Source organism: Natator depressus, chromosome 17 (assembly GCF_965152275.1).
Source record: "Natator depressus isolate rNatDep1 chromosome 17, rNatDep2.hap1, whole genome shotgun sequence".
NCBI lineage: Eukaryota > Metazoa > Chordata > Testudines > Cheloniidae > Natator > Natator depressus.
In genome coordinates this window covers 17,416,108-17,442,257 of record NC_134250.1, presented here as the reverse complement: position 1 = coordinate 17,442,257, position 26,150 = coordinate 17,416,108, and the positions used below count along the sequence as shown (strand labels likewise).

The window sequence follows — 26,150 nt, the reverse complement described above, 5'->3', positions numbered from 1 at the left end:
CTAACCCAAACCAAACTTTGGTGTTAAAAAAAACCTACCATTCATTTTTGCATGACCCTGTGAGTCCTGGTCAGAGCTTGGACCAGAACCACGAACAGCTAAAATACCTTCAAGGAAGGTTGTTTTGAGAGACTTTTCAGCCAAGTCTCACACACTTGCAGGTGCTATATTAACGTGTTGCAGATCTTGCAAGTCTAGCTCACACAAGCAAGTCTACTGATTCCACCGAGGATACTTTCATGAAGAAGGGTTGCAGGAATAGACCTAAGTCAGAATCCGTATCTTGAAGGCCTTTCAATCTCTTCCATAGCCTCTTTCATCTATCGGCCTCAAAGTGCTCTACAGAAACAACTTGTTCAGCCTTACTACACCCCCACAAAGTGGGGAAATATCTCCTCTCCCTTTGCAAAGATTGTAAAATTAGTAACTGAAAAATCTAAGGCAGCCAGTGTGAAAGTCAGAAATAGAACCTACAGTCCTGAAAGTCCTAACTTACAGTTATCTTTTCTAACCACTTGCTAATACGACCCCCACCCCCTTAAATTAATGTCACTGTCCCCAGATTTCAACAAAGGCACAAAATGTGTGATAGTTCCATAAAGAAAGAGATCTTCAAACTAAAATGCGTGTTCTTTCCCTATGTGAATTCAGCAGCTTTTGCTGATGGCATGGGTTGATTTTGCCAGCAGTTAGCCACAATATAGTTTGTGCGGGGGGGTGGAGGGGTCTGCTTGAATTTCCCTGCTCTTAATCTGAATTTGACCTCATGATCAAGAGTGTGACAGAACCCTCTGCCAGATTAAATTAAATCAGAGCAACATTTAATGGTCTAAACATCGCTGTTCCCCACAGTGCAACATCTGGCTGGTGTAACTCAGGTTAATGATTAGCCAACACGTCTCAGCTGACAACTGGCAAGCTGAGGATAGTGGCAGTAAATTATGTTAGTTAGTTGTCTAAATAGTAGTTTACAGATTACTTTATGAACGGTTCATCACATTTATATGGCCATTAATACTTTCAATATGGCCAGATTTTGACATTAATTAGCCTATTACGTGAACAAACTGTATTTTAATTAACTCTGTGAGAAACTGTAAACAAGGCCAGATGACCATTTTGGGTTGAAATCCAAGACTTCTTGGAATCATCCACGTAAGAGTCGGTCAGACTAAAAAAGGAGAGATCTGGTTTTCATTCTCTGCAGAATGTGGGCATGGATCCCACTAGCTCTGGCATGCAAAGTGAGTGTTCTGCTGGGGGCGTTTTCTAGGAGAGCTTAGAGCCATCAATGGTGAACATCGGTCATTAGCTGCAGCAGGTGCCTGTAATTAGCCACATGGTGAAGGCAGCACAGGACATGTCCGAGGCTGCGCTCAGCTGATTAGCGTGTGGTGTTAACAATGGGTGAATTTCATCCCTTCTATTTGTGGGCACCCTGACATTTCTTTTGCTGAGGGAAGAACTGCCTGGTAGTTTAGGGGATTGGCAATGAAATATAAAGCCCCTAGGATGCCACTTCAAGTCCAACTCTAATGCATTTAACCTACCCCCACTGAGTGTGGTGCGGTGTCCCCCTGTAGTGGTGGCTGGGCTGTATATAGAGGTTGATTAGCCTGCTACAAACATGGGTCTTCTATCTCAGGAAGTAGAGACTCATGGTTTTCGATCCAGAGATCCCAGGTTCAATCCCTGCTGCCAACGACCAGGAGAGGGATGTTACACCAGCAGTAACTAAAAGGCTGTTGGGTGGCCTCCACCAAACGAGACAGTGGTCTCAGCCTCAGCCCAGCTCCCTGCAGACAGACGCCAAAGCAAAAATTCACATGCATCACCAGAGTTTCCCTTTTGCCATCTTAAAACTACAGCCATAGCAGGCTGAAGAGCACCAAGTTTTCAGCAGAGAAGCCAAGAACAAAGGGCCTGCTTCTATGAGAGCCTCCAGCAAGGTGTTGTGCCCCTTCAACTCCCATTGACTTCACTGGGAGTTGAGGGCACCCAGGGCCTTAATGAGCACAGAGACTGAACTACCCTCTTAGCCAGGCAGCTGGCTTCTCCAGTTTTAGAGCGTTGCTGGACACTGCAGGGAGCAACGTGGCTGGGAAAACTAGTACTGCAGCTGTGGCTGAGGCATTTCAGCAGTTCCCAGTGCTGTCCACATGTAACGCATTCCCTATTGAAATAAAAAGGAAACGGATTTAACAAAAGAAGAGATGACCCTGGTGCCTAGAGAGAGACAGTACAATACCCATAGCCCCAGAGCATTAGGCAGGTCTGCAATACCTGCCCCTCATTAACTGAAAGGTAACATTCCCACAGTGACAAAGGACATTCCCCAGACCTGAAGAAGAGCTCTGTGTGGCTCGCAAGCGTGTCTCTCTCACCAACAGAAGTAGGTCCAATAAATAAAAGCTATTACCTCACCCACATTGTCTCTCTAATAGAGCTAAAATGATGCTCTCTGCCTACTGAGTCAGAGAAAGCACCGCTTCTACAGGGCCAGCTCTACTAGATTTAGTAATCACCTGTGCAGCAACAGCTTTAGTGCCTGTCTGCTGCCTAGACCCATTGCAGCATGTTTCTGGGGGCTAGATGAGAAAGTGACTGTGGGCCTGTCTTGCAATTTTTCTAGGCCAGTAGATGCTCAGAGCCAGCGTTGACCTGCTTCAGTAGATGGTGTTTTACACGTGGACTAGGAACCTAATGCCATCTGTAGCCAAACAGAAGGGAAACAACAAGAATGCCTTGGTTGTGCCAAAATCTCCAGCCCAGGTTTCCTAACCTTGCCACCATAGCTGGGGTGCTTAGGCAAATAACTGATGGATCCTAGGCAAATGAGTGAGCCTCCCAGTTATTACTGCCTGTAGAACTATTTGTGGAAGGCCATTTTTAAAAGACCTTTTTCTAAGTGTGTATATGGTGGGGGGAAGGGGTTGATTTTTGAAAATGAGCCTTCCTGGCAGAGGCAGCGGCTGGGAAGCCAGAGGGAATTGAGACTTGTGGTTCTTGCATATTTTACTGGTGAATATATATATATATTCCAAGATTCTCCCGGCAGTAGAAGAACTGCGTATCACTCTCTAGCATGGCTGGGACCCACTGGAAGTATGGGAAGAAGAGTCTTATTGGTAACCAGACTTGTGTTTTAGTTTCTGGCATAGGATTAGACAGTTGGAGGTCTGAAACTGATACTTTTCCCTGTGTGTTCCCAGGCTAGACCGGGGAATAGAGCGTTGTCTGCATCTTTCCCTCAACATCCCCAGCCTGGAGTTTCCATCAAATGCAGGTGCAATGAATATGCACATAGACCTCAGTGAAGATCAATGCATAGGGCATATTTACCTAGGGCAGCTAACTGGCATTAACTGGGGTCAATCTCATCCATATACACCTTGAACAATGTGCACATGTGCAGTAGTCCAGGTAACAGTGTTATAGCTTTTGCTGTTCTCTAACTGCTTCCCTCTTCAGATGTTCATTGAGCAGAATGAGACAATTTATTGAGTGATCTATCCCCTGTTGTCCACTCCCAGCATCCGGCAATTAGAGGCTTAGCCATCTTGGCTAATAGGCATTGATGGATTTATCCTGCAGGAACGTATCCATTTCTTTTTTGAACCCAGTTATGCTTTTGGCCTTCACAACCTCCCCTGGCAATGAGTTCCACAGGTTGGCTGGGCATTGTGTGAAAAAGTACTTCCCTTTGTTTTAAACCTGCTGCCTGTTAATTTCTTTGGGTGACCCCTAGTTCTTGTTATGTGAAGGGGTATATAACACATCCTTATTCACTTTCTCCACACCAATCATGATTTTATAGACCTCTATCATGTCCGCCCTTAGTCATCTCTTCCAAGCTGCACAGTCCCAGACTTTTCAATCTCTCTTCATATGGAAGCTGTTCCATACCCCTAATCATTGTTGTTGTTCTTCCTGAAAGCTTCTTGGGGCAGGAACTGTCTTACTAGACGTGTACAGCACCCAGAACAATGGGGCCCTGATCTTGGGGCCTCCTAATGCTACTGTACTATAATAACTTCCTCAATATTTGGAGTTGCTCAGATTGAGGATTTGGGTTCAGATCCAGCTGTCTAAGCCTCACTGTTGCTGGGGCTGGCTGGAACAGGATGCATCGTATCTGTACTCTGTACATACCAAGACAAACAAATGATCATTTTTTCACCTGGTGTATGCTAACGCTCACTTCCTTCTGAACCCTCTCATTGGTAAAAGAAACCCCAGTAGGACAATGAGAGGGAAAATACAAATGAAATATCATTACAGTCTCACCATAGTTGGAAAAGTCTTTGCATGTAAACTTGTCAGATTAGAAAAACCCACAGGCCCATGCAATAATGACTGCATGTACTTGGGGTGCATTGATAACTCTATCTTAGGATGTACATAGATAAAAATAGGGTACAGAGGAAGCTACAGAGATATAAAGCTGCCTCTGTTTTTGTCAGTGGGCTAAACTCCAACTTTGCTTCTAGCATGAGAACGTACAAGCCCTGTTGCTACTGAAAACTAATAGACTCACAGACTTTAAGGCCAGATGGGACCACCCTGGTCATCTAGTCTGACCTCCTGCACACTACAGGCCACAGAACCTCACCCACACACTGCTGTAACAGAACCATAACTTCGGCATGAGTTACTAGAGTCCTCAACTTAAAGACTTCACGTTACAGAGAATTCACCATGTACACTACTTTAAACCTGCAAGTGACTCATGTCCCATGCTGCAGAGGAAGGCGAAACCCCTTGCTCTCTGTCAATCTGACCCGGGGAAAAATTCTTTCCTGACCCCAAATATGGTGATCAGTTAGACCCTCGGCATTTCAGCAAGACCCGACAGCCAGACACCTGGGAAAGAACTCTCTGTAGTAACTCAGAGCCCTCCCCATCTAGTATCCCATCACTGACCATTGGGGATATTTGCTACTAACAGTCGCACATAAGCTACATGCCACCATAGGCAGTCCCATCATACCACCCCCTCCATAAACTTATCGAGTTCAGTCTTCAAGCCAGTTAGGTTTTTTGCCCCCACTGCTCCCTTTGGGAGGCTGTTCCAGAACTTCGCTCCTCTGATGGTTAGAAACCTTTGGTCTAATTCCAACCTAAACTCTTTTAGGTCAAGTAGAAACCGAAGTTTCTATCTCTGCTATCAATGACCACTACGGCTGAGAATATGCAGCAGTTGGTGTCATTGCAATACCATTTCTTCCCAGAGGCAGGCAGGATCCCCAATGCCATAATAATCGCCCAGCAAACTGTTCTTCAAGAGAACTGGACTCATTTACATATTAAATGTAAAAATAACCCTGCCTGGCAAGCTTGCTTGCAAAGATTAAAAAAAAGTCTAACTTCCTCAGGCTTGTTCATTAAGGGAGAATATAGTTATTTGATCTGCAGAAAGTTGGGGAAACAGGGGAAGGAGCTCTTTCAGACAGATAGCGCAGCTGAGATGCTGAGCACTTGTGGCCATTAGAGGCTACAGTACGTGTAATCTGGCATGGCAGAGATGGCCAACACAGTCCACAAGCAAAAGTCTTCCACACAGAGAAAGAGCTTTTCTCCCAGGCCTGATGTTGGAGTCAAACAATTTTCACCCTTCTTAAAAAAAAAGGGGGGGGGAGGGAGGGAGGTAGAATTATCCTTCTAACCATGTGGCAGCCATTTTTATTGCCTATGCAGCCAGCATATCGTGGTTCGTGCCTTTATTGCACCTACCCGCTGAAGTTTAAAAAAAAAAAAAAAAAGACTCTGAATTCTGGCTTTGGAGCCACGGCACAGGCTTTGCTGCCTGTTTCTCTCCAATGTTTTGCAGGCCATATTCCCCTCCACAACTCCTCTGGTTTGCGTTCACCCTTGATCCCTACACGGAGACTGAAGCTATCCCGTTCTGCAATAGCCCTACAGCTCAGATTTGAAGGTGGGGCCAGTCAGAAAAGACTGGGGCAGGGAAGGACCGACCCCCCCCCCCCGAAAAAAAAAGAAAAATCTGTGAAATGTCATTTCTGTTCTTTCATAGAAAGTAAGTTTTTTTCAGCCACTTTCCAGAAAGCAAATTTGGTGATCCAGGGCCTTAACTGTCCCAATGGCAGCAATTACTGTTCTCACCACCATCATCTCCCCGGTTGTGAGGCTGCTGCCCTGCCTCTAAGCAATGATTGTTTGGGGATAAACGGGATGCACCCGCTGCCCCTCCTGCAAATGCTGCTAATTCCACATCCACAATGAGAGTTAAACAAAGCCAAGCACCACCCACAGTCCTAGAACCTTCTCCTAGAAACCCTCTGGCAAGTACTTCCTGGGGGAATTGAAGTCCATCTTTAGGGCTTTGCCCATCTTCAGCGTACGTGGGGGAAATCAATATTGTTCCATCACTGAATACACCCCACTGGATGCATCCCCACTGGCACAGAGAGGTGCAAATAGCTATGGGAGCAGGAGGTGACCTTCTACTCCCATTCCACCACTGCAGCCCGCCTTCAAGGCTCCCATCCTAGAAGGGCAGTTTAAGTTCCTCTGGATGCTCCTCAGCAGCCTCACCAGGAGAGGCTGCAGCTGATGTGCTGAATCTGCCATGCCCCTTATCTGGCCTGCCCCGAGATGGAGGCTGGTACAGTGACTTTACTGCCTACATTAGTGTATTTCAGTGTCTGTGGTGAATCATGTGCATGCTCTGTGGTGAGATTGTTCAATAGGTGGCGAGGCTCACTGTGCAAACGGTGCAGAGATTCTAACCCCTTTTTGAAAAACACCCAGTGCCATGCTACAGTTTGATAGCTGCCTGGGGGCGGCCAGTTCAGTAGCAGTTTTCAAAAACAAACTTGTGCTGAAAACTTCCCAGGCAATTCAGGGCATGTGAACTCTTGCTGCAAGATCCTTCTGCAGCTCTAAACACCCCGGGTCAGGCTGTGCCTTTCAGTTTGTCAGGCGCTTTAGACATGTTTGCTTTATTTACTCCCTGTTTAAAACAGTTTCTGCTGAGCTCTAGCTGCCTTCGGGCCCGGCCTCAAGCACAAACAAAGCAAAGCAGACGTTTGCGCCTTGCTCTTTTGGAAGCACCGCATCCCATGCTCATTGTTTAACCCATAGGCTGGCTTTACCTCCCTCTTGGGAAACAATACCAGAGAGGGAGAAAATGTCTGGCCTGATTCCCCTCCACTCCTCCTCCCTCTTGCAGCCGCTTGGGTCTCACAAATTACAAAGCTTAGGGTTAGGGTTAATATAATGAAAATAGTAACAGCAGCAGGCATTGAGGGCCTGAACAAATGACTTAGTGGGCTTTGGATCAGGCCCTTGTAGAAGGCCTTTCCTCCAGTGAGCTTACCACAATTTATGACGTTTACATACTGGGATTGTTACACTCATCACTGACATGCAGCCACCTCTGGGGTTTAACACAGCAACTATTTAACAGTGCAGTGCAACACTGCTCTACATAGAGCTCAGGGCAAAGTGAATACTGTATCCAGCTGAAACTGTTGGGAGACTGTATGGAGGCAAAATATAATTACCCACAACATTAGAATCTAGCTAATGCCCCTGCTCAGGGTGTTTAAGGATCATAAGCGGCAGGGCCTCAGCTTTACTTCTCATCCCGAAGGGGGCCAAACAGAAATTCCAATAGCCAAGCCAAGCAAGAACTGACTGTGTGGCAACACTAGCACTGAGCTTAATGGCTGGTCAGCAGGTCTAGTATCTGGAAAGTTCGGAAGAGCTGCTGTTTGGAATTTCTTACTGAAGTGAAAGGCTATGTAGGAAGTTAGAAAAGCCTTACCCTATGATGTATCCAAGGACCACAAGCTGGATCAGCCGGAAGACGAGTCCCACTTTCTTGTTGTTTACCAGCACCATCCGGGGGGTGTCATATTCAAAGAAGAAGGAAGCAGCTTTCTCCCTGAGCTTGAGCCCCATGGCTTATGCAGCGGTACTAATGCTCTTCTGTGCAAATGCCTAATCCCAAACCAAACACAGGCTTTGTCCCTTCTGACTGTAGTGGGTGGAGCTCCTCGGTACAAGAGGTCAAGTCTTCTGTTTGCACAAAAATCTACCAGGGTTTCCCTCTGCACATCTGGTTCCTTCTCAGCGAGGGGATGGAAGCTTGCGCTTCCTATATGCTCACCTCTGCGTGCACAGTACACTCAATGTCTCCTTAGATGGTCTGGGGGTGGGGATGTGTGGGTACGTAACAGAAGCATACAGCCCAGGCTATCCGGCAGCACAGGAACTGCAGCACAACGTTGGCAGGATGGGTTAACACTTACAAAGCATTTGGACAATGCAGAGTGCAATGTAAGGTGCTAAGAGTTACTATTCGGATTGCTCTGACTGGGGCAGACCTGCTGGCAGGAACAGCACATTGCCATATATAATTTCTCAGGAAGGTGAAATCATCCGAGGGTAACAGAAATTGCCTGTTTGTTAGCAAAAAATGGAAGTTGTGCAATCAAGATGTGTGGTCTAGGTCAGTTTGTAGATTGCTGTGGGTTACTGAAAGTGCATGGGACCCTTTCCTGTTGTACGCTGCTCCCCCAAGCAACTGTATACTGGGAAATAATGTTTTTTCCTGTGGGTGGTTTTTTTTTTGTGGTCTTCATGATTACAGCAGGTGGTGCAGCTCTCTGGCAATTCACTTGCCCTCCAGAGCCCAGTAAGTCACTCTCCTCTACAGTTCTGTTCTTTCTTGGCATTAGTTTTGCACTGGGAGGTCAAAGGGGGAGTCACGAACTCAAAGCAACAGCCCAAGGGAAGGAATTCGGATCTGAATGTTTGGTGGGGTTTGCATCCAAGGGTTTCTCTTGGGCTATCATAGAGATAAGGGCCAGCCACAAAGTTTGGATTAGCACTTTCCCAAAGTTTGGGTGTGGGGCCGATCAGATTTGGGATTTAGGTTTGGGCCTATCTCTAGCAAATATGGTCATTTCAGTAAGATTATAAAGGGATTGGCTATGTCCAGGAATAGGACTAGCAACAGCTAGAGAGCTTCATAAATGTTAATTAACTGCCTCACAGTACACATGGGATGTGAGTAGCTTCCTCATATTATAGATGGGCAGGGACCGTCTTTTTGTCCTGTGTTTGTACATCACCTAACACAACGGGGGTGCTAGGCCAGGACTGGAATACCTAAGTGCTATGGTAATACAACCAATTAATAATAATACTGTAAATGGGGAAACAGACGCTGAAAGACCATGGAATTTGCCAAGGATACAGAGGGAGGGAATCCATTAAAGACAGACTAAAAACGTAAGAGCACTTGGTTCTCAAACCTGGGATCCAATGGGATGAATATCTTGCCTAGTTTATTGACAGCCATTTCCAACAACCCTAGCTACTAGAAATAGATGTAATCTAACCTCTCACTCCTCCAGCCTAATGCAAACACTCCTGAACTTTGGGAGAGGTTAGATCCATAGCTAAACTGTATGACTCAGGTGTGTCTCTAAAGAGATGGATTTGGAAGGTACAAGAGTATCAGATAAGACTGTGTAAACTAGGGAAGGTACACTTAAGAAATCCCCACGAGTTTCTGATTGGATTCCACTCCACCTGGATTCACAGCACTTTTCACTATGAATTTCTGGTTCAGATACATAAAGCAGAACCCAGGTAAAATTGTCATGGTTCACATCAGAAGTTTGCACAACTGGGAATTTCACTTGTTTTCAACTCAAATCCCATAAAATCAGCCGAGTTTAGCTCAGTAGTGGGAAAACTTTAGTGAACCATTGTGCAAACTTCAACTATGTTTCAAGCCTGTAAATTTAACCCAAATCCAGACAAAGATTTTAGGTTTCATTGAGAGCATTTGGAACAATTCTGATAGTAATCCTCATGCTTCAGGGCACATTCTGGGGGTCAGGAAGCTTTCCTGGTACTCAGATATTAACAGGGCCAGATTCTTGCATCAGGCGCATAATGGGGCATCTGGGGGTTCTCTCTGTTTGGGAATCCTTGGGTGGTGTAAACCTGGTGTAGCCAGATGTATGGTGCCTGGTCCTGACTCCCTTAGGACAGATGCTGTTCTGGGGTTGTACCAGGGAGAAAGAGGGACATAGCCAAGTCTTCACTCTGGCTCTTCTTGCCTGGTGGAGGCACATTGGGACTGTGGGGAGAATTCCAGGTGGAACAAGATAGAGCAGCATCTCTGTGATGCTGCTCTATCTTGTTCTGAGAGACAAACTGGCCTGCAGCTGCCCTCCAGGGTCAGGGCTGGGGAGCGGAAAGGTGGTGGAAAGCCCCTTGCACTCATGCTGAGCAGAGCTGGGGTGCTCTTGAGGATCTGGCCCATAATAACAACTAGCATTCATGTGAGAGTTTCACTGGTATCAATGCACTTTAGAAAGATAATGCTCACCCATAAAGCAGGGAAGAGTCAATAGCAAGCTGGACTGGGGTGAAGGGACTTGCCCAAGGTGGCACAGGATAGGACTGTCCTCTTGCCATGTGGTCTATGTAATGAATCTCAGGAGGAAGGGAGCAAAGAGCTACAGCCACAGTGCCCCAGCAGCCTGGGGAAAGCTTCTCAATGTGACATTTATTGCAGGTCAATGAGTGCCAATATATGGGCCTGGGCCTGTTAGCTTCAGATTGAGACTTGGATCAGGACGTGAGGGAGGGCTGGAAGTAGAGTTTTGGCTGAGACTCCTGTCTAGTGCAAAACCTGTAGGTACAATGTAGAAATCCCACTGCAGGAGACCCAGCGAGGTTACCTTGCAACTTTTCAAATGGCTTCCAGTATGGCAGCCTTGAAAGTGCGATTCTACCATGACACGTGTATGTATGGGGAGGGGGGAGACACAACTTCAAGAGGTGCCATAATTATTGCCTCAAAGATTTCTGCATCACAAGTGCTTAGTTAACAAGAGTTTCCCCCAACCCCCAACAGCCAGATCTCCAAATTGAGCCTGGCCTGTGAGAGTCAAGCTGGGCTCTTCCTGATGTATGCAACATCCCCAGTAACCAAGGAGTTATTCACAACAATTGTGTTGAATGATAGAAGAACCAGGATAGACCCCAACTCCCCCCTTCTCTGGCTATTGTGGCAATAGCAGGCTAAGGAGAGTAAAACATGCTTTTTAAAATACACGTGTACTATAAAAAGTTAGGGCTCTAAATACATGCAGGGAGCAGACCTGTTGAGACATGGCAATATTTTCACCTAGTCACTTTTCACTTTCTACTGAGTTCAGCCTGGCAACACTTCGACATACAAGCTCAATAATTTGAAGGCTTGACAAACAAGAAAAGAGCTGAACAAATTGATTATAACAAGATCCTTTCACAAGACTACAAGAAGCCACTTGCTGCATTTAAAATAGACTGTGTGGAAACACAGATGAACTTACATAGTAACCTTTTGGGCATACCACGCAGCTTAGAAATCTAAATCAGATGGTACCACTTTGCTTACTTCTAAGTGACATAATGTAATCCAGGCTCCTAAGCCCTAGAGGATGTGGAAAACCATCAGATGGGAAGCCAAAAGCAAACATAAATTGCTGATGATAACCATTTAAGAGTGAAGCCCGATATTGCTACTGAGAAGAACAGACCTTATAAGCTTAGACATCTGTTGGGGGTGGGAAATAAATCATAACCTACTGTACAAAAGGCGGCCTTTTAGGGAAGGCTGCACACCCTTGCCAGAGAAATGGGAATAAGGAAAATAGGACATCTAAATTTAACAGCAAACTCTCTTGTAAAAGAGGAACTTGTAACCCTCTCCAGGACTTCGATTCAATAGAATGGCTAATCTTTCAGCAATACTAAGGGGAGACCATAGTCATCTCCGATTTTAAAATTTCTTCAGGAAGCTGTTGGATTGGCTGCCCTGAGCGCCTAAATCCTCTAGTCAGGGGGGTCCAACAGTGACTTGTGATTTTTATTTTTGGGTGCCAAACTTGAGACAACTTAACAGGGCCTGATTTTCAAAAAGGGTTGAGCACCTGATCTCTCGGAATTGGGCTTCATTAAGGCCAGGGAGATGGAAACCCAAAAAGCTTATGAAAGCTTAAGCCTAAACTCTTCCCCCTCATCCCAGGATGTATGTTCAGCCTTGCTATAGGCCTTGTGCTCATTCAGTCCCCAGAGAGGCTTTGACCCACCCTCTTGTGCATCACATGTACCTTTGCTCCCTAGTCAAGTCCCAAATAAACCTACTCCAGACTGGCTTGAGAGAGTCCCAACCCTACCCCATCCTCACTCAACCCCATTCCACCCTCACTTAACCCGATGCAGCCATTAAAGCAGGTACCCTACTGTCTTAATTACTTTATTACCAGTAACCAACTAGCCTTGAAAGTATATTGCTAAGCTACCTGGCACCAAAACAGCAGAGCAAGTACAGCTGGATAATGCACTATGGTGTTTATCTTGGGCAGGGAGAATAAACTCTGCCCCTAGATCTTTAGCACAGATGTTTGTGGTAGTTTGTATCCCTTCCTAAACTGCAACATTTACAACACTTCCCTCATTAAAGCTTTGGTTCCCTGTTCATAAAACGCATGAGCTTACGATAGAGATCATCTCATCTACCATATGGTGGTGGTATAAAAATGCTTAGTTTAAATTGTCATGTTTGCCAGTACTATGCTAAGCTGCTGCTGCCTTGCAGGTAAAATAATTAATGAACCCCATAGGCCAGCTCCTCAGCTGCCGTAAACCATCATAGCTCCATTGCAGCTCATAACTGGGAGAAGGTGCCTTAGCTGAAGTCACTGCGGCTCTGCTGATCTACACCAGCCAGAGCTCTGATTCTGTGTGGCAGCTTTAATCCTAAATGTAGGCTTTGCTTAATATATATTAACTTTATAAACTTTGATATGAACACAAATGTTTTTATGAAATATCTAAACTAACATTTCAGTACAAACAGGATTTTAAAAATTAATCTATGCAGCTGAAACAGTGTGTAAGGCCTGGTCTATACTCCGTTTTCATCCCAGGATAACTGTTGGTCAGGGAGTGATTTTTTTTTTTTTTACACCTACTGAGTTATGCGGGTATAAGTCCTAGCATGGATGCAATTATTCTGCTGCAAAGGTGCCTTATATCAGTATAGTTTATTCCCCTTCCCGAATGGAAATAAGCTATACCATTATCAGCACCTTTATAACTATGTCAATACTAAGGGGAGGTTTACACTTTAAATATACTGATATAAAATGGCAGAATTTTCCAGTGTAGCCTAGTCCTGAAAGCCAAAAAGTGAAACCAACTACAAGCAAAAGAGGCATGAAGTTGAAAACAGCAGCAATAGTGAACAGCCTATTAGCATGTAAAGATTGAACACACTCAGGTGGTATTAGCAACACAGGGTAGGGAATGAGTCCCTTTGAAACACTATCTTTAACTGGCCTGGAGTGCCAGCACAAAATGCTCTTGCAGCGTGCAGTTCCATCGATCATCTTTGCCCTACCTCTGCCTGGGGCTAGCCTTCAGTAGTGACTCTTTATAACGTGTGAACTGGAGGTTTCAAACCTGAAGTCAGTGGGCCTACTTGCATGCTTAAGAGCTTTTCTGGATCAGAGCCAGAGGGCTCGGCCCATAGGAGGATCAAGCCCCATGCTGCTGAACATTACTTGTCATTGTCTACCAGTCAGGTGTGCTCAATAGCATCACAACTTCTCGCACTCCTATTTAGTCACACTAAGATTTCAAAAGAACAGAGGAGTCCTGTGGACTTTCACACTGCAGAGTGATGGTCTGGGAGATCAGAGAGGATATCAGAAATGCTGCACTACCACCACACTTAGAAAACCAAACCCAAAAACCCTTAACAAACACTTCAAACTCACACAGCTTAATATTGCTATATACTGTTGTTGGCTTCTTCTAATGGCAACCTACAGATTTTTAAAGCAAACAACACTGATAACCAGAAGCCCTAAGTATATTTACATTTTAAAGACAGAAGAGACTGAAACCTCTCATGCAGGGGTTGGCTCCCTCTTATGGAAAAGTAACTTGTGGTTAGTGCAAAATAAGATGTGTTTGCATTTAAACTTGTATTTGTTTGATCACAAATAAGGGCAGGATCCTGCAAACACTGCGGGATGGGTGCTTGTCAGGCCATAAAAGTTATTACCATCTATTAATGACTCATGATAATAAGTACTGAAAGCCTGATCCTATTTACACTGAAGTCAGTGACAAAATTCACATTCCTTTCAATGGTGCAGAACTAGGAAAGTAATCAGTGTTTGCTGGATTGAGCCATGTCATACATATAAAGGGAAGGGTAAACACCTTTAAAATCCCTCCTGGCCAGAGGAAAAACCCTTTTACCTGTAAAGGGTTAAGAAGCTAGGATAACCTCGCTGGCACCTGACCACAGTGACCAATGAGGAGACAAGATACTTTCAAAGCTGGAGGGGGGGAGAAACAAAGGGTCTGGGTCTGTCTGTGTGATGCTTTTGCCAGGGACAGAACAGGAATGGAGTCTTAGAACTTAGTAAGTAATCTAGCTAGATATGCATTAGATTATAATTTCTTTAAATGGCTGAGAAAATAAGCTGTGCTGAATGGGATGGATATTTCTGTCTTTGTGTCTTTTTGTAACTTAAGGTTTTGCCTAGAGGGATTCTCTATGTTTTGAATCTAATTACCCTGTAAGGTATTTACCATCCTGATTTTACAGAGGTGATTCTTTTTTACTTTTTCTTCTATTAAAATTCTTCTTTTAAGAAACTGAATGCTTTTTCATTGTTCTTAAGATCCAAGGGTTTGGGTCTGTGGTCACCTATGCAAATTGGTGAGGATTTTTATCAAACCTTCCGCAGGAAGGGGGGTGCAAAGTTTTGGTGAGGATTTTGGGAGGAAAGACGTTTCCAAACGGGCTCTTTCCTAATAAAAAAAAAAAAAAACGGTTAGACGTTTGGTGGTGGCAGCGAAAGTCCAAGGGCAAAAGGTAAAATAGTTTGTACCTTGGGGAAGTTTTAACCTAAGCTGGTGAAAGTAAGTTTAGGAGGTTTTCATGCAGGTCTCCACATCTGTACCCTAGAGTTCAGAGGGGGGAAGGAACCTTGACAAGCCAATATTACTGAAAAGCTTGAGATCGACAAAGACAGGAGAGGAACTCTGAAGTCATCACAAAAGGGAGGAGCAGGTTATGGCTGGAAGCTTTCCCCCTGTGTACTGGCAGATGCTGCACTTACGATGTGTGATATCAGGGTTGTTTGTTTGTTTTTGAAAGATTAGTCACCAATTGTTCTGGAGGAATGAAAGGGCCAAACAGCAGTTTAAGCCAATCGAAGGGCAAATCTTCACTGCTGAGTTAACTCACCTGATGGGCATCACACAAGCAACTGTCTGGGTTATCACTGAAAGGATGACAATAGCCTTAGGGTCTGACTACATTGCAGTGAAAGTCCAGGGTTCAAACACAGGTTCAAGCCTAGCCCCCCTTCCACCTACACACAAGTCGTGCCAACCCAGGGCTCAGATCCAGGGTCCCAGGCTCCCATGGCGGTGCAGGGTCCAGCCTGAGTCAAGCCGGGACCCCAGAGTTCAAGCCCTATTACTTTGCAGTGTCACTGGACTCATGCTCTGGGAGTCCGCCAAAAGTATCCCAAAATCTCACAGGCTGACTTTCTTTGTTCTCTGGATAGCCAAGTTTGGTGGACACTCAGGTTTTCCCAAACAGCACCACGAACAAAGGGCTAGAGCAGCCACATTTTGGGAGGGCACTGGGAAGTCTGGGATCTGGATGGTTGGACTCAGGTCCACATAAGGCAACGCAGATGCTGGAGCCCTAGTAGGGGCCCCAGGTTCAACAGTTCCTAACCTGGGGTTACAAATGAGGGTAGCCACTCAAGCCCTAAGTTAACAAAACCCAGGGTCTGCTAACTCAAGTTCTCCTCATCTTGGGCTTACATTGTAGCGTAGACAGACCCATAGAGTATTGCATAGGGACTAGAGCAGGGGAGGAAGAGTTAATTCCTGGTTGCTATTCAACATCTTCCCTGCTGATTCATTAGGTGAATTGAACTGCTCTCTCTCTCTCTTTTTCCATCTGTAAAATATAGACAATGTATTTTTAAAAATAGTAGCTGTCTCTTGTGGCTGTGGAGATGACCTTCAAAATAAACTGAATGGCAGTGGTGCTTAAGTCTGTAGGGTCTGTGTATCTTGTCTAGGAAATAGAGCATAGATAAACCTACTGAAAGGTGGGTGCACAACTGGTTGGAAAACCGTATAGTTATCAATAGATCACAATCAAGCTGGAAAGGCATATAAAAGGGAAAAGGGTCCCTCAGGGAATCTGGGTCTGTTCAATACCTTCATAAAGGATTTGGATAATTGCACAGAAAGAACACTTACAAAATTTGTGAATACCACCAAGCTGGGGAGGGATTACAAAGTACTCCACTTAGGAAGGAATAATCAATTGCACAAGTACAACATGGGAAGTGATTGCCTCGGAAGGAGTAGGCTGTGGGGATATAGTGAATCACAAACTAAATAAGAGTCAATAATGTAATATTGTTGCCAAAAAAAAGTGAACATTCTGGGATATATTAGCAGGAGTGTTGTAAAGCAAGACGTAACAAGTAACCGTTCCACTCAACTCAGTGCTGATAAGGCCTCAACTGGAGTATTGTGTCCAGTTCTGAGCACCACACTTTGGGAAAGATGTGACAAATTGGAGAAAATCCAGAAGAGAGCAACAAAAATAATTAGAGGTCTAGAAAACATGACCTATGAGGGAAGTTTGAAAAAACGGGGTTTGTTTAGTCTGGAGAAGAGAAGACTGAGGGGTGACCTAAGTCTTCTAGTATGTAAAAGGTTGTTATAAAAAGGAGGGTGATAAATTGTTCTCCTTAACCACTGAAGAGAGGACAAGAAATAATGGGCTTAAATTGCAGAAAGGGAAATCTTAAGTTAATTATTAGGAAAAGTTTCCTACTGTCAGGGTAGTTAAGCACTGGAACAAATTGCCTAGGGAGATTGTGGAATCTTTTTGACTGAAAGTTTTTACGAACAGGTTAAACAAACATCTGTCAGGGACTGTCTAGATAATGCAGCAGAACTGGACTAGATGACATCTCAAGGTCCTTGCCAGTCCTACCTTTCTGTGAGTCAAGCTGGGATTTTCAGTAGAACGAAAGGGAGTCTGTCACCCAACTACCTTTAAGGTTCTGTCTCCCTTTGGTTCTGTTGAAAATCCCAAGCTCAGATTGTAAAGCCTTTGAGTAAGGAACATCTCACTGTGTGTGTACAGCACCTAACACAACAGGACCCTGATTCCAGTTGGGGCTTGGGTCAGGAATACGCAATGGTGAGACAATAGGGGAAAAAATATTTGCAGATAAGTCTATGTAATGTCCTATGCAAAACAGCATGTTCAGTTTTATTTCCAATTTTAACTTGTCCTTTACCTCCCTAAGCTTCTTCCCTGTGGTTTCAGCTTTATTCTGTGTATGTGCTTTCCTGCCCTAGAGTGTGCACTCTGACAAATAGTTCTGATGGCATTAACTAAACTATGTGGGGAAGAGGGGAAATAAATGGCATTGCATTCCTTAGCTGCCATGACAACACATCCAACCTTACAAATAACTTGGCAATGATTTATCCAACTCAAAAATAAACACTTAGGAATCCTGAAAATTTCACCCTACGGGAGTCAGATATCCAATTCCCATTAAAACTAATAGGAAATCAGCTTGGGCAGCTATGAAAAAAATCTCAGTCTTAGCATCCAGCAGGGAGGGCCAGCTGTAAATACACCCCGATGCTTCTTTCCCCCAAAGGGATGTCTTATGAATTGTGCAGAGAGAGGAAATTTACCAAAGATGCAAACAGCATAAACCTTCATTGGAAAATTCGCTGGAGTCTGGATAAAGCACTAGGAGGATGTACTTATCACCAGCGCAACCAACTACCCATGCAGCCTTAGGGCATTGTCCAAAGTAACACTTCTCTTGTATAGCAGCAGGGAACCAATCAGGCATATACAGCCCCAAGCTAAAACTTTACTTCATAAGGCCACTACATTTTTATTCAGGTCAGCCATTGGATAGGTGAGGAGAGTTAGGGGTGGGGCAGGGCAGCGCAGGTGGCTTCACTTTGCTCAGACATCAGGTAGAAGTAGGATTTGAGATTTTGGTCTAAATTTAGGAAGATCATGAAGAGGATACCCAGGCAACTCCCCCTTCCTTCTTAGCCCTACCCCCTTCACTTTGCTATCCCCTTTTCTCCCCCAGCAAGTCCCCCCCTTGAACCCCTGATTTAATCCCAGGCAGAAACATCTCCCAGTGGCTGGCCTACAGAATGCATTGGGCAGGCCTGCTCATTGATTCTGGTGCAGTAGAGATTATAGAGACTCAGGATTATTCTGCAATGGATAATGAGGGAATGATGTGTCCTTTTCTGCAGCAATTGCAGGGCAGCTCTTCCAGCACTGGTCTGCACTTGTGCTCCATTTCCAAAAGAAAGTCTATATATTTTATTAGAGCATGATTCTTATTAGAAAGGTGCTGAGTGTGTTCCTCTGGCCAGTGCCCAACCATGTTATAAACAGACTTTTATAAAACCTGTCTAGGCTCCATCTCCCAGGGTCTGCACGTTGCTAACAAGCATGGGCTCTCTAGAAAGGGAGGACAACACATGCTTGGGCCGGACCCTCAGCCGGTTTATAGGTCAGTGGAGTCTGATCTCAGTGGACCATTGATCTCAAACTCAAATCACCATGAGGGCCACATGAGGACTAGTACATTGGCCTAAGGGCCCCATCACTGAAACCTTTTCATACAAGTATACAAAAGTATAGTAAAAAATGAAGAGTAATATAGTGTGCTATTAAAAGTCAACCTATTAACTTTTTTTGACCTGTAATGCGAAGAGGGATTTTAATAAAATATAAACACTCAGTAATGTCTGAAGCTTGGCTGCTGGTGGAGTCGGTGCCTATGGCGGGCCGCGGGAAATAACTCCGTGGGCCACATGCGGCCCACGTGTTTGAGACCCCTGATTTGTACTAAGCTGTGAACATAGCTCTTTAAAGTACAGCCCTCAATCATTTTACATTCCTAAATGGCAGTGAAAACACAAAGCATTTTGGTGACCACTACACATGTAGAACACTTTCAAAACACTGTGCCGAGGGTCAGGGAAGTACTTTGGATACATTAGGAAATAATTTTTGTATTGCCATATCCTCAAGTTGAATTTGCACTCTCTAAAACTTCTCCACAACCATGCATAGCCACACATCTCTAATTCCCAGTTTCAACCAGTATTGGAAGCAGACGTACCACCTGCAGCCAGGGATTGCAGTCATGTTATATTTCTGTCTTGGCTGCTCCCAGAACCTATAGGAAATTGTGATCTAGTGACATTAAGACCTCTTATTTTCTTTTTAGCCCCTCGGTTATATAAACAGTATGCAGTGAAATCAATGATTCAACAGACTTTTGATCAGCCACCTCCTTTGCTGGGACATGCTGTTAATGTGCTCCACCAAAAATCCTCAATTTAAGACTCTCACCAAATTTTAAGGAACTGTTAACTTTTTAGGCCAACCAGGGTCTATTTCTAAATAGTGAGTCCACATTCCATGATCTTTTATGCCATAGATTAAGGGCTAAATAATGGCTGCAGGGACTGTGTGTGGCTCTCACTAGTTTCTTTAGTTGCCTCAAAGTGAATAATGAATAAGCAAGAAAAGGGGGAAGAAAAGCAGAATCAGAGTCATCCAGTAAAATTGCTTTTATTTCTGTAATTTCATAAGTATAAAACAAATCAGCTCAATATTGTGCGAACAGGGTGGATCATACATATGTGACTACAATGACCCTTCTTAAGTCTTCATGATACACCTGGCTATTTACATCAGACAAAGTACACCATTTAGGAATCAGTAATTTAGTGGAAAAATATCTCTCATAATAAAATAGGAAACCTTGTTTCAATTCTACCCCCAAACAACTCTTTTTAAAAAGATGTAACAATTTATCTTTCACTACTAAGTGCAAACTCAACAAGGTTTCTAGATTTGGCTGCTCAGGCATTGTAGCAAAAGTGCTACATTCAGAGAGTCAAGCCATGACACTGACGACACCTGTAAACAAGTCAGTGTTTTCTCTCTTCATGGTCTTGAGTACACTGACAAAACACAGCACAGACTCCACATAGCATGGGCATGAGTCTGCTATACAGATATCCCTAAGGTAGGGTACACCTACCTATTTAGGCTCTTGTGTATACAGAGCACAGAGATCTATTCTAGACTCATTTCGTTTTCCATTCTTACATTACCAAAAGCTGAATGGCACCAAAAGGAGAGGATGCAAGGGACACTTGTATCTCCCCCATATTTGTCTTTTCACTAATTTTGTTCCTGCATACCCTAAACCCAGGATCATCCCAATCTATGCCCAACAGAAACCATTGTTACCAACCTCATGGGGTCTAGAGGTCTTTATTTGGCAGCATAAAACCACCTCCACTGCTCTTCTCTCGCTAAGCTGAATGAACAGGCTGACATGCAGTTCAAGATAGCACTGGAGGGTTGGTAGGATAATCAAAAACTGGTGGGAGAAAGTGGCAGTGAAAATCTGAGTATTAAAAATACCTTGGAAATCAGTGGGTCGGGTATTGCTGAGATAGGTAGATTGATGGTAGGAGGGGATAAGAGAAGATAAAACCTTTGAAAACATCTAGATTGTTATAAAAATACACATCACAGCATAGAGAAAACACAGGTTGCATGTATGAAACTCTTTAGAGAAACATTATGGGGGTGTGAAGTGTTTTTCATCCATGGCCAGGAACATGCTCAACCTAGAAAATGCCCTAATGAAAAAGAAAATAAAGCAGGGGTTGGAGAAAAAAAAAGGGAGGAGACTCCTAAGGATGATGGATAAATTGCCAAATGACTGCTGGAGGGTCCATAAACATATTAAATCCCAGTGCAGACCCTTTGTATGCATGGTAAGGCCTTTCAATCAATGCTCCATGCTTGGCTTCTTTTCTTTAATCAGGACCATGGCCAGCACCCAAAGCAATCCACTTGGAGAATACACCTTAAAAGGTTTTCTCCATTGGATAGTTGTTTGGTGTGTCTTACCTGGTCTGTGCCTACAGTGGTTCAGAATGTGAAGTATTAATCGTGAGATGGGATGATCCTGTGATTTTCTGCAGCAACACTAAGCGCTTCCACCCATTAATTTTTCAGTCAGGAATCTCATGCAATTATTCTTCTATTTAAGACGGTGGCTATTCCAAGATACGAAAAACAAATCTAGGACTTAATCTTGCAGACATGTGTCTGTTAAAGTTTAATGGGACTGACTCATCAGTCTGACCCAAAGCTGATTGAAGTCAATGAAACAACACCCACTGACTACAATGGTTGTTAGATCAAGCTCCGTATGCATAAAGCTACGCCCAAGTGTTGGCAGGACCAGGGCTTTAAATTCTAAGCAGCATAGTAAATGTGAAGTGTATAACAGGAACTGAAACTTGCCATCTCAGGATCCTTCTGTTGATCTGGCTTTTCATACCCCACCCATCTACTGTACTGTGCACCTAGATAGGGATGGAGCTTCCCAAAAGCTCCATTTACAAACCCTTTTTTCCCAGCCCCACATTTGTTATTTGAATTAAGGGTCCCTTTAAAGTTACCCACCAAGTCTTCCCATAAAGGCCAAACCTCCAATTTCTCACTATTCCCACACCTTATGGTACCACCCTGGTCTTGGATTGGTCAAGTGTTAGAAACATGTAAATAGGACAGTGTCATCATGACAGTGCCAGATTCTCGTGAAAGGCACCATGCCAATCAATGTATGGAATCAGAATCAAGAACTTTGGCCGTATTTTGGCCAACAGAGGAATTAAGGAAGAAAACAAATTTCAGATGTGATACTAGTAATCCCCACCCCACCCCCCCCACATGCATCAACAGCAGTCTTTTCACATACATAATGCACCCTTCCCAGATGATGGATGTTCCATGGGAGAGTTCTTGTTAGGAGAGAGTTTATCCAGTCATCGGCCACAAGGATATTCAAGTCCTCAAACAGCATAATGTGGACTTCATAGCCATTGCCCAGTGCTCACAGTTGGCACTCTCCTAAGGGAGGAGAGCCTCTACTTTGCCTCCTACCTTTATTTTACAGGTGTGATCCAACATGGTGAATGGCCCCTGAGAAATTAATTTAAAGTGCTCGTGGACAACCACAAAGGCTACTTTTCTGGTGCTCAGGCTGTGATGCATGATGAATGATTTGCTCCTTGTGTTTAGGAGGATCTATTGTAATGGCCCAGGCTGGCTGGAAGTATTGTTGGAAAGAGACTAAACTATTATAAAGAATCTGAATACACCAGAAGGCAATGATTGTGATTCCTAGATCCTGGTTTCCAACAGAAGTGAGCCTAGACAGCTTTTCCCCACAGGCCTCCTTTTGCAACATGCAAGCAGGAAGAGAGAGGGGAAAAAAAGCCACTCCAGTGCACATCTCCATTCTATTGCACACAATCAAATGTTTCAGTAAGATGCAATTCAGACCTGATCCTAACCATATTGAAATCAATGGGATTAGGTCTTTAACCACCTTCAAGTTCGCAGAAGAACACTACAGCATGTTAAAGCAGCCAGCACACTGCTGGTGACATAAAAATAATAAACAACAACTTCTATGCGATTTATCCTGACCCTTCACCAAAACATAAAGGAAAAATAAATTTGATCTAAGGATATTTTTCTACTTCATTAAAATATTTGAACTATAATCCCCCACAACCCCAAAATGTCTATCGGGAAACCAGTCTTAAAGCAGCCAATCAAGTGACAAGCAACAAAAGAAAAAATGAGACGTGGTTCTTCAATGAGGGATCATACTAGAAAATGGGGATACTTTAAAATAGGTCACCCTTAGTAGAGTGAATACATGTGGGAGGTGTCCCTAGTGCAGGTTCCACTGATTTGACCCAGAAGCTTACAGTGAAAAGGGCAAACAGAATTTTAAGACCAAACCTGCTGCTACTGGGAAGAGTAAGCCTCTGGCATGGAACATAGCTGAGAGTTGTTGCACTCTATTTGCTGAATTTCATATCCTGTAATGTCACAATTTCAATCCATCATCAGGCACAGTGAACCACCATAGTGCGTTTTAGTTGTGTTGAGCATAAATTAAAACCAATCAAATAGAAACTCATATTGCCCCTGGCTCTTCCTCACAATGTGCAATCACAATGACTTAACATAATTGTCTCCACCTTCCTGGCTTCAGATGAGGCAAAGCAAAATGACCAAAAGGAATTTAATAGAAGACTTAAAGGTTACTGACGTCATATCTTTGCCTGTCCCAAGCTTGCCCAAGACACAGGTTTTGTAAATATTTTAATCTCTCTTTGTTACAGAGTTTAAAATAGTATCAAAAGCTTTAGAAAACACACACATTTGGGTACCAAAAAAAAAAAATCAGATCTTCAGCTGGTGTAAATCAATGTAATTCCAGTAGAGCAACATAGATTCACAGGAGCTGCAGATCTGGCCAAGACTCCCTATAATCCAATATGGATCTCTGATGGATATGAACATGTACCAACTGGAACAACTTACAGACCAGGTACAGACCAGACAGCTCTGGTTGCACTACACTCTATGGACACCCACCCTCCCCCAAATAGGGTGGGCAGGATGTTGAGGATCAATTTCAACCCTGGAATAAGCAGAAACAGTTCTCCTGAAGTCAATGGAATTGTTCAGGTTACATGAAGGCTGAATTTGGCCGTTAAATCTTTGATTAAATTCCTACTGGTTATTTCCCAGGCTGTTCAGAAAGCCATGGAACAATGGAGATCTTTGTAATAAAACAAGGTGGAATTCACCTCTGTACAGAAAGATGCATGGACCACACACCACTTAGGTCCCGCTTAAACCCTCTTTAGAGAGCTTACGAGGTGTATGGGTCATCTGCTGACCCTCTGCTCAAGGGTAAGTTCCACCCACACTGAAAATTCTCTCTAAAAGGCAATCAGTCAGCCTGTGTAATCAGCTCAATTAAATCAGCTCTATAAACTGACATATACAAAACACTTGGGAAAAGGAAAATTCTCAAAGTACGCAAATAATGATTTTTCGGTGAACGATTTTCCTGTAATCACATAGTATCTATAAAGAGGTTTTTTTTTACAAGCTCTATATTAAAATTCCTTGAGTACATTCTATATTAAATACAGTAACAACATTTCATGCAAGGTTTTCTGTACAATTAAATCAGCTCAGTAGTATAACAAGTCTGTACATTCCCATTGGTCTGGGGGTGCGACCCATCTTTTTCAATGCTGGTGATGGAGAGAAAGGAAAGGATGGTGTTTGGCACGTACTGAACCTACGGTTGCCAGCTTGTCAAAGTTCAGGCTGCTGGCCTGCACGGAAGAAAGACAAAAAGCACTGGGGGTTTTAAGAGACTTAAAAAATAACATAGAAACTGATCCAGATAAGAATGGAGCAAAATAATAGCAAAGCAAAGCAATAACTGACTCCGGTGCTCTGACATACACCCAGGTGAAGTTTAGAAGGAATGAAAAGTGTAGGCATCTTTTTCCTTTCATCATGAACTTTGGATCCTACCACATCTACTGCCCATTCCTGGTCAAATGTTCTCTGTGAGTTTCAAAAATAACTTTAGATAGGTGGTAGAATAGAAGCCTTAAAGGCAGTTGTGCATTAGTTAATGTCAATTTCTGGGAGACAACCTTTGCTCTCATGTGATCACCTCTCCCTTTTTCAACATCATATTGGGAGCACAGATTGTCTCCCAAAACTGACATTAACTAATGGACAACTGCCTTTTAAGTCTTTTATTCTACCTTCAATGTAATCATATTTTAAAAACTAGGTAATCTAGATTTACCTAGTCAGAAAATTTGACCAGGAATGAGCACTAGATGCAGTGGGATCCAGAGTTCTCCATTTCCATATTTTGTTTTAAGCTGTTTAGGTGGAGATGCTTAGCACAAGAAGGGAGCTAACAAGGTGTTATACAAAAGAGAAAGGACAAGAGGACTGGGTCATGCTTTGGTGTCAGATGAGCCTGAGAAGGTACAAGATTTTCACAAGAGGAAAAGAGAACAGAGAATAATATGATAAATAGAGGAAGTTTCAACTTCCACCACACAAAATTTTGCAAGTAAATACATGTCCACAAGATCTACAACACTGGTAATTATACCAGGATACAGGTACACTGAAACCACCAAAGCTAGACATCTAGGCAATGTGGCTACCAGAGCACTAACATTGCCACCTAGGTATTATACTTTAGTGGATATCACTCTACTAAATTGGAAGTCAATTGGAATAAACCTGTTGCGTCCCATGCACCTTTCTTTGCTTACCTCCCCAGCCCATACACACAGATAAGTTTTTCCTTGGTACTGAGATGCCGTCTGTTGTGCCACATCGCAGCTCTGGAATGCACCTCTGTCATCACTGCTCATGCACAGATACTGTGCACCACTGTGAAAGCATGACCTCCCACCTACCACATTTTTACAAAACAAAAGATGCCTTACTGAGCTCACAAATTGGGGCTATTTTTTTTAAAAGGGTCTCAAACTTTTCAGGAGCGGACCCCTAAGGAGCTGTGTTACAATGACTCAATTACATATAGTTCCATCCCCAAACTATAATTTAGCTGTCCAGTAATTGCACCATTACGTACAGGGAAAAAAAGCTACGAAACATAAACAAAATCAGTATTTTTCTTCTCGATGATTCACCCGCATTAGTCTGATAGTCGGACACATGCATGTCCTGTTGGCTCCTAGTGATGGTCAAACATGCAAGACTTCAGTCCGAGTTACAGCTTAGGGTTTCTTTATTTAGAAAGTGAGTTTCCTTTATGTCATTCATTTCTTCCCCTCTTTTCCTGCAAAAGAAAGGAAATTGGTTATGGTTAAAAAGCAAGCCAAGCACCAATTCTGTTATTGAGACAGACATTTCACTGAGTCATACAGCTGGGTAGGACCCTCTATAACCTGATGGTTTATGAAAAGGCCAGTCTAGGGTGTGTCTATGCACACCTATCCAATCCAGTGAGTATGGAGTAGTAGAATCTGCTGCTTTTGCTCTTAATGCTTGGCTTCACTTTTGAAATGGCTACCTCACAGTACATCAGGCG

At 43.7% G+C, this 26,150-nt stretch overlaps 2 protein-coding genes and 1 long non-coding RNA gene across 4 annotated transcripts in view; 1 reads left to right on the top strand and 2 right to left on the bottom strand.

Moving 5' to 3' along the window:
- P2RX1 (purinergic receptor P2X 1) overlaps positions 1-7,962 on the bottom strand; it is a 32,401-nt gene extending 24,439 nt beyond the window's left edge. Inside the window, exon 1 of the mRNA XM_074974791.1 lies at positions 7,790-7,962. Within this exon, the coding sequence (XP_074830892.1) occupies positions 7,790-7,926 (137 nt within the window). The 5' untranslated portion in view covers positions 7,927-7,962. The remainder of the gene's footprint in view (positions 1-7,789) is intronic.
- The window catches only part of LOC142000484 (uncharacterized), a 71,546-nt gene that overhangs the window by 40,076 nt on the left and 5,320 nt on the right, over positions 1-26,150 (top strand). The window lies entirely within an intron of this gene.
- The window catches only part of ATP2A3 (ATPase sarcoplasmic/endoplasmic reticulum Ca2+ transporting 3), a 136,734-nt gene continuing 132,517 nt past the window's right edge, over positions 21,934-26,150 (bottom strand). For both annotated transcript variants that reach the window (XM_074974788.1, XM_074974790.1), the window contains one exon: positions 21,934-25,898. In XM_074974788.1, coding sequence (XP_074830889.1) covers positions 25,820-25,898 — 79 coding nt within the window. In that variant the 3' untranslated portion in view covers positions 21,934-25,819. The remainder of the gene's footprint in view (positions 25,899-26,150) is intronic.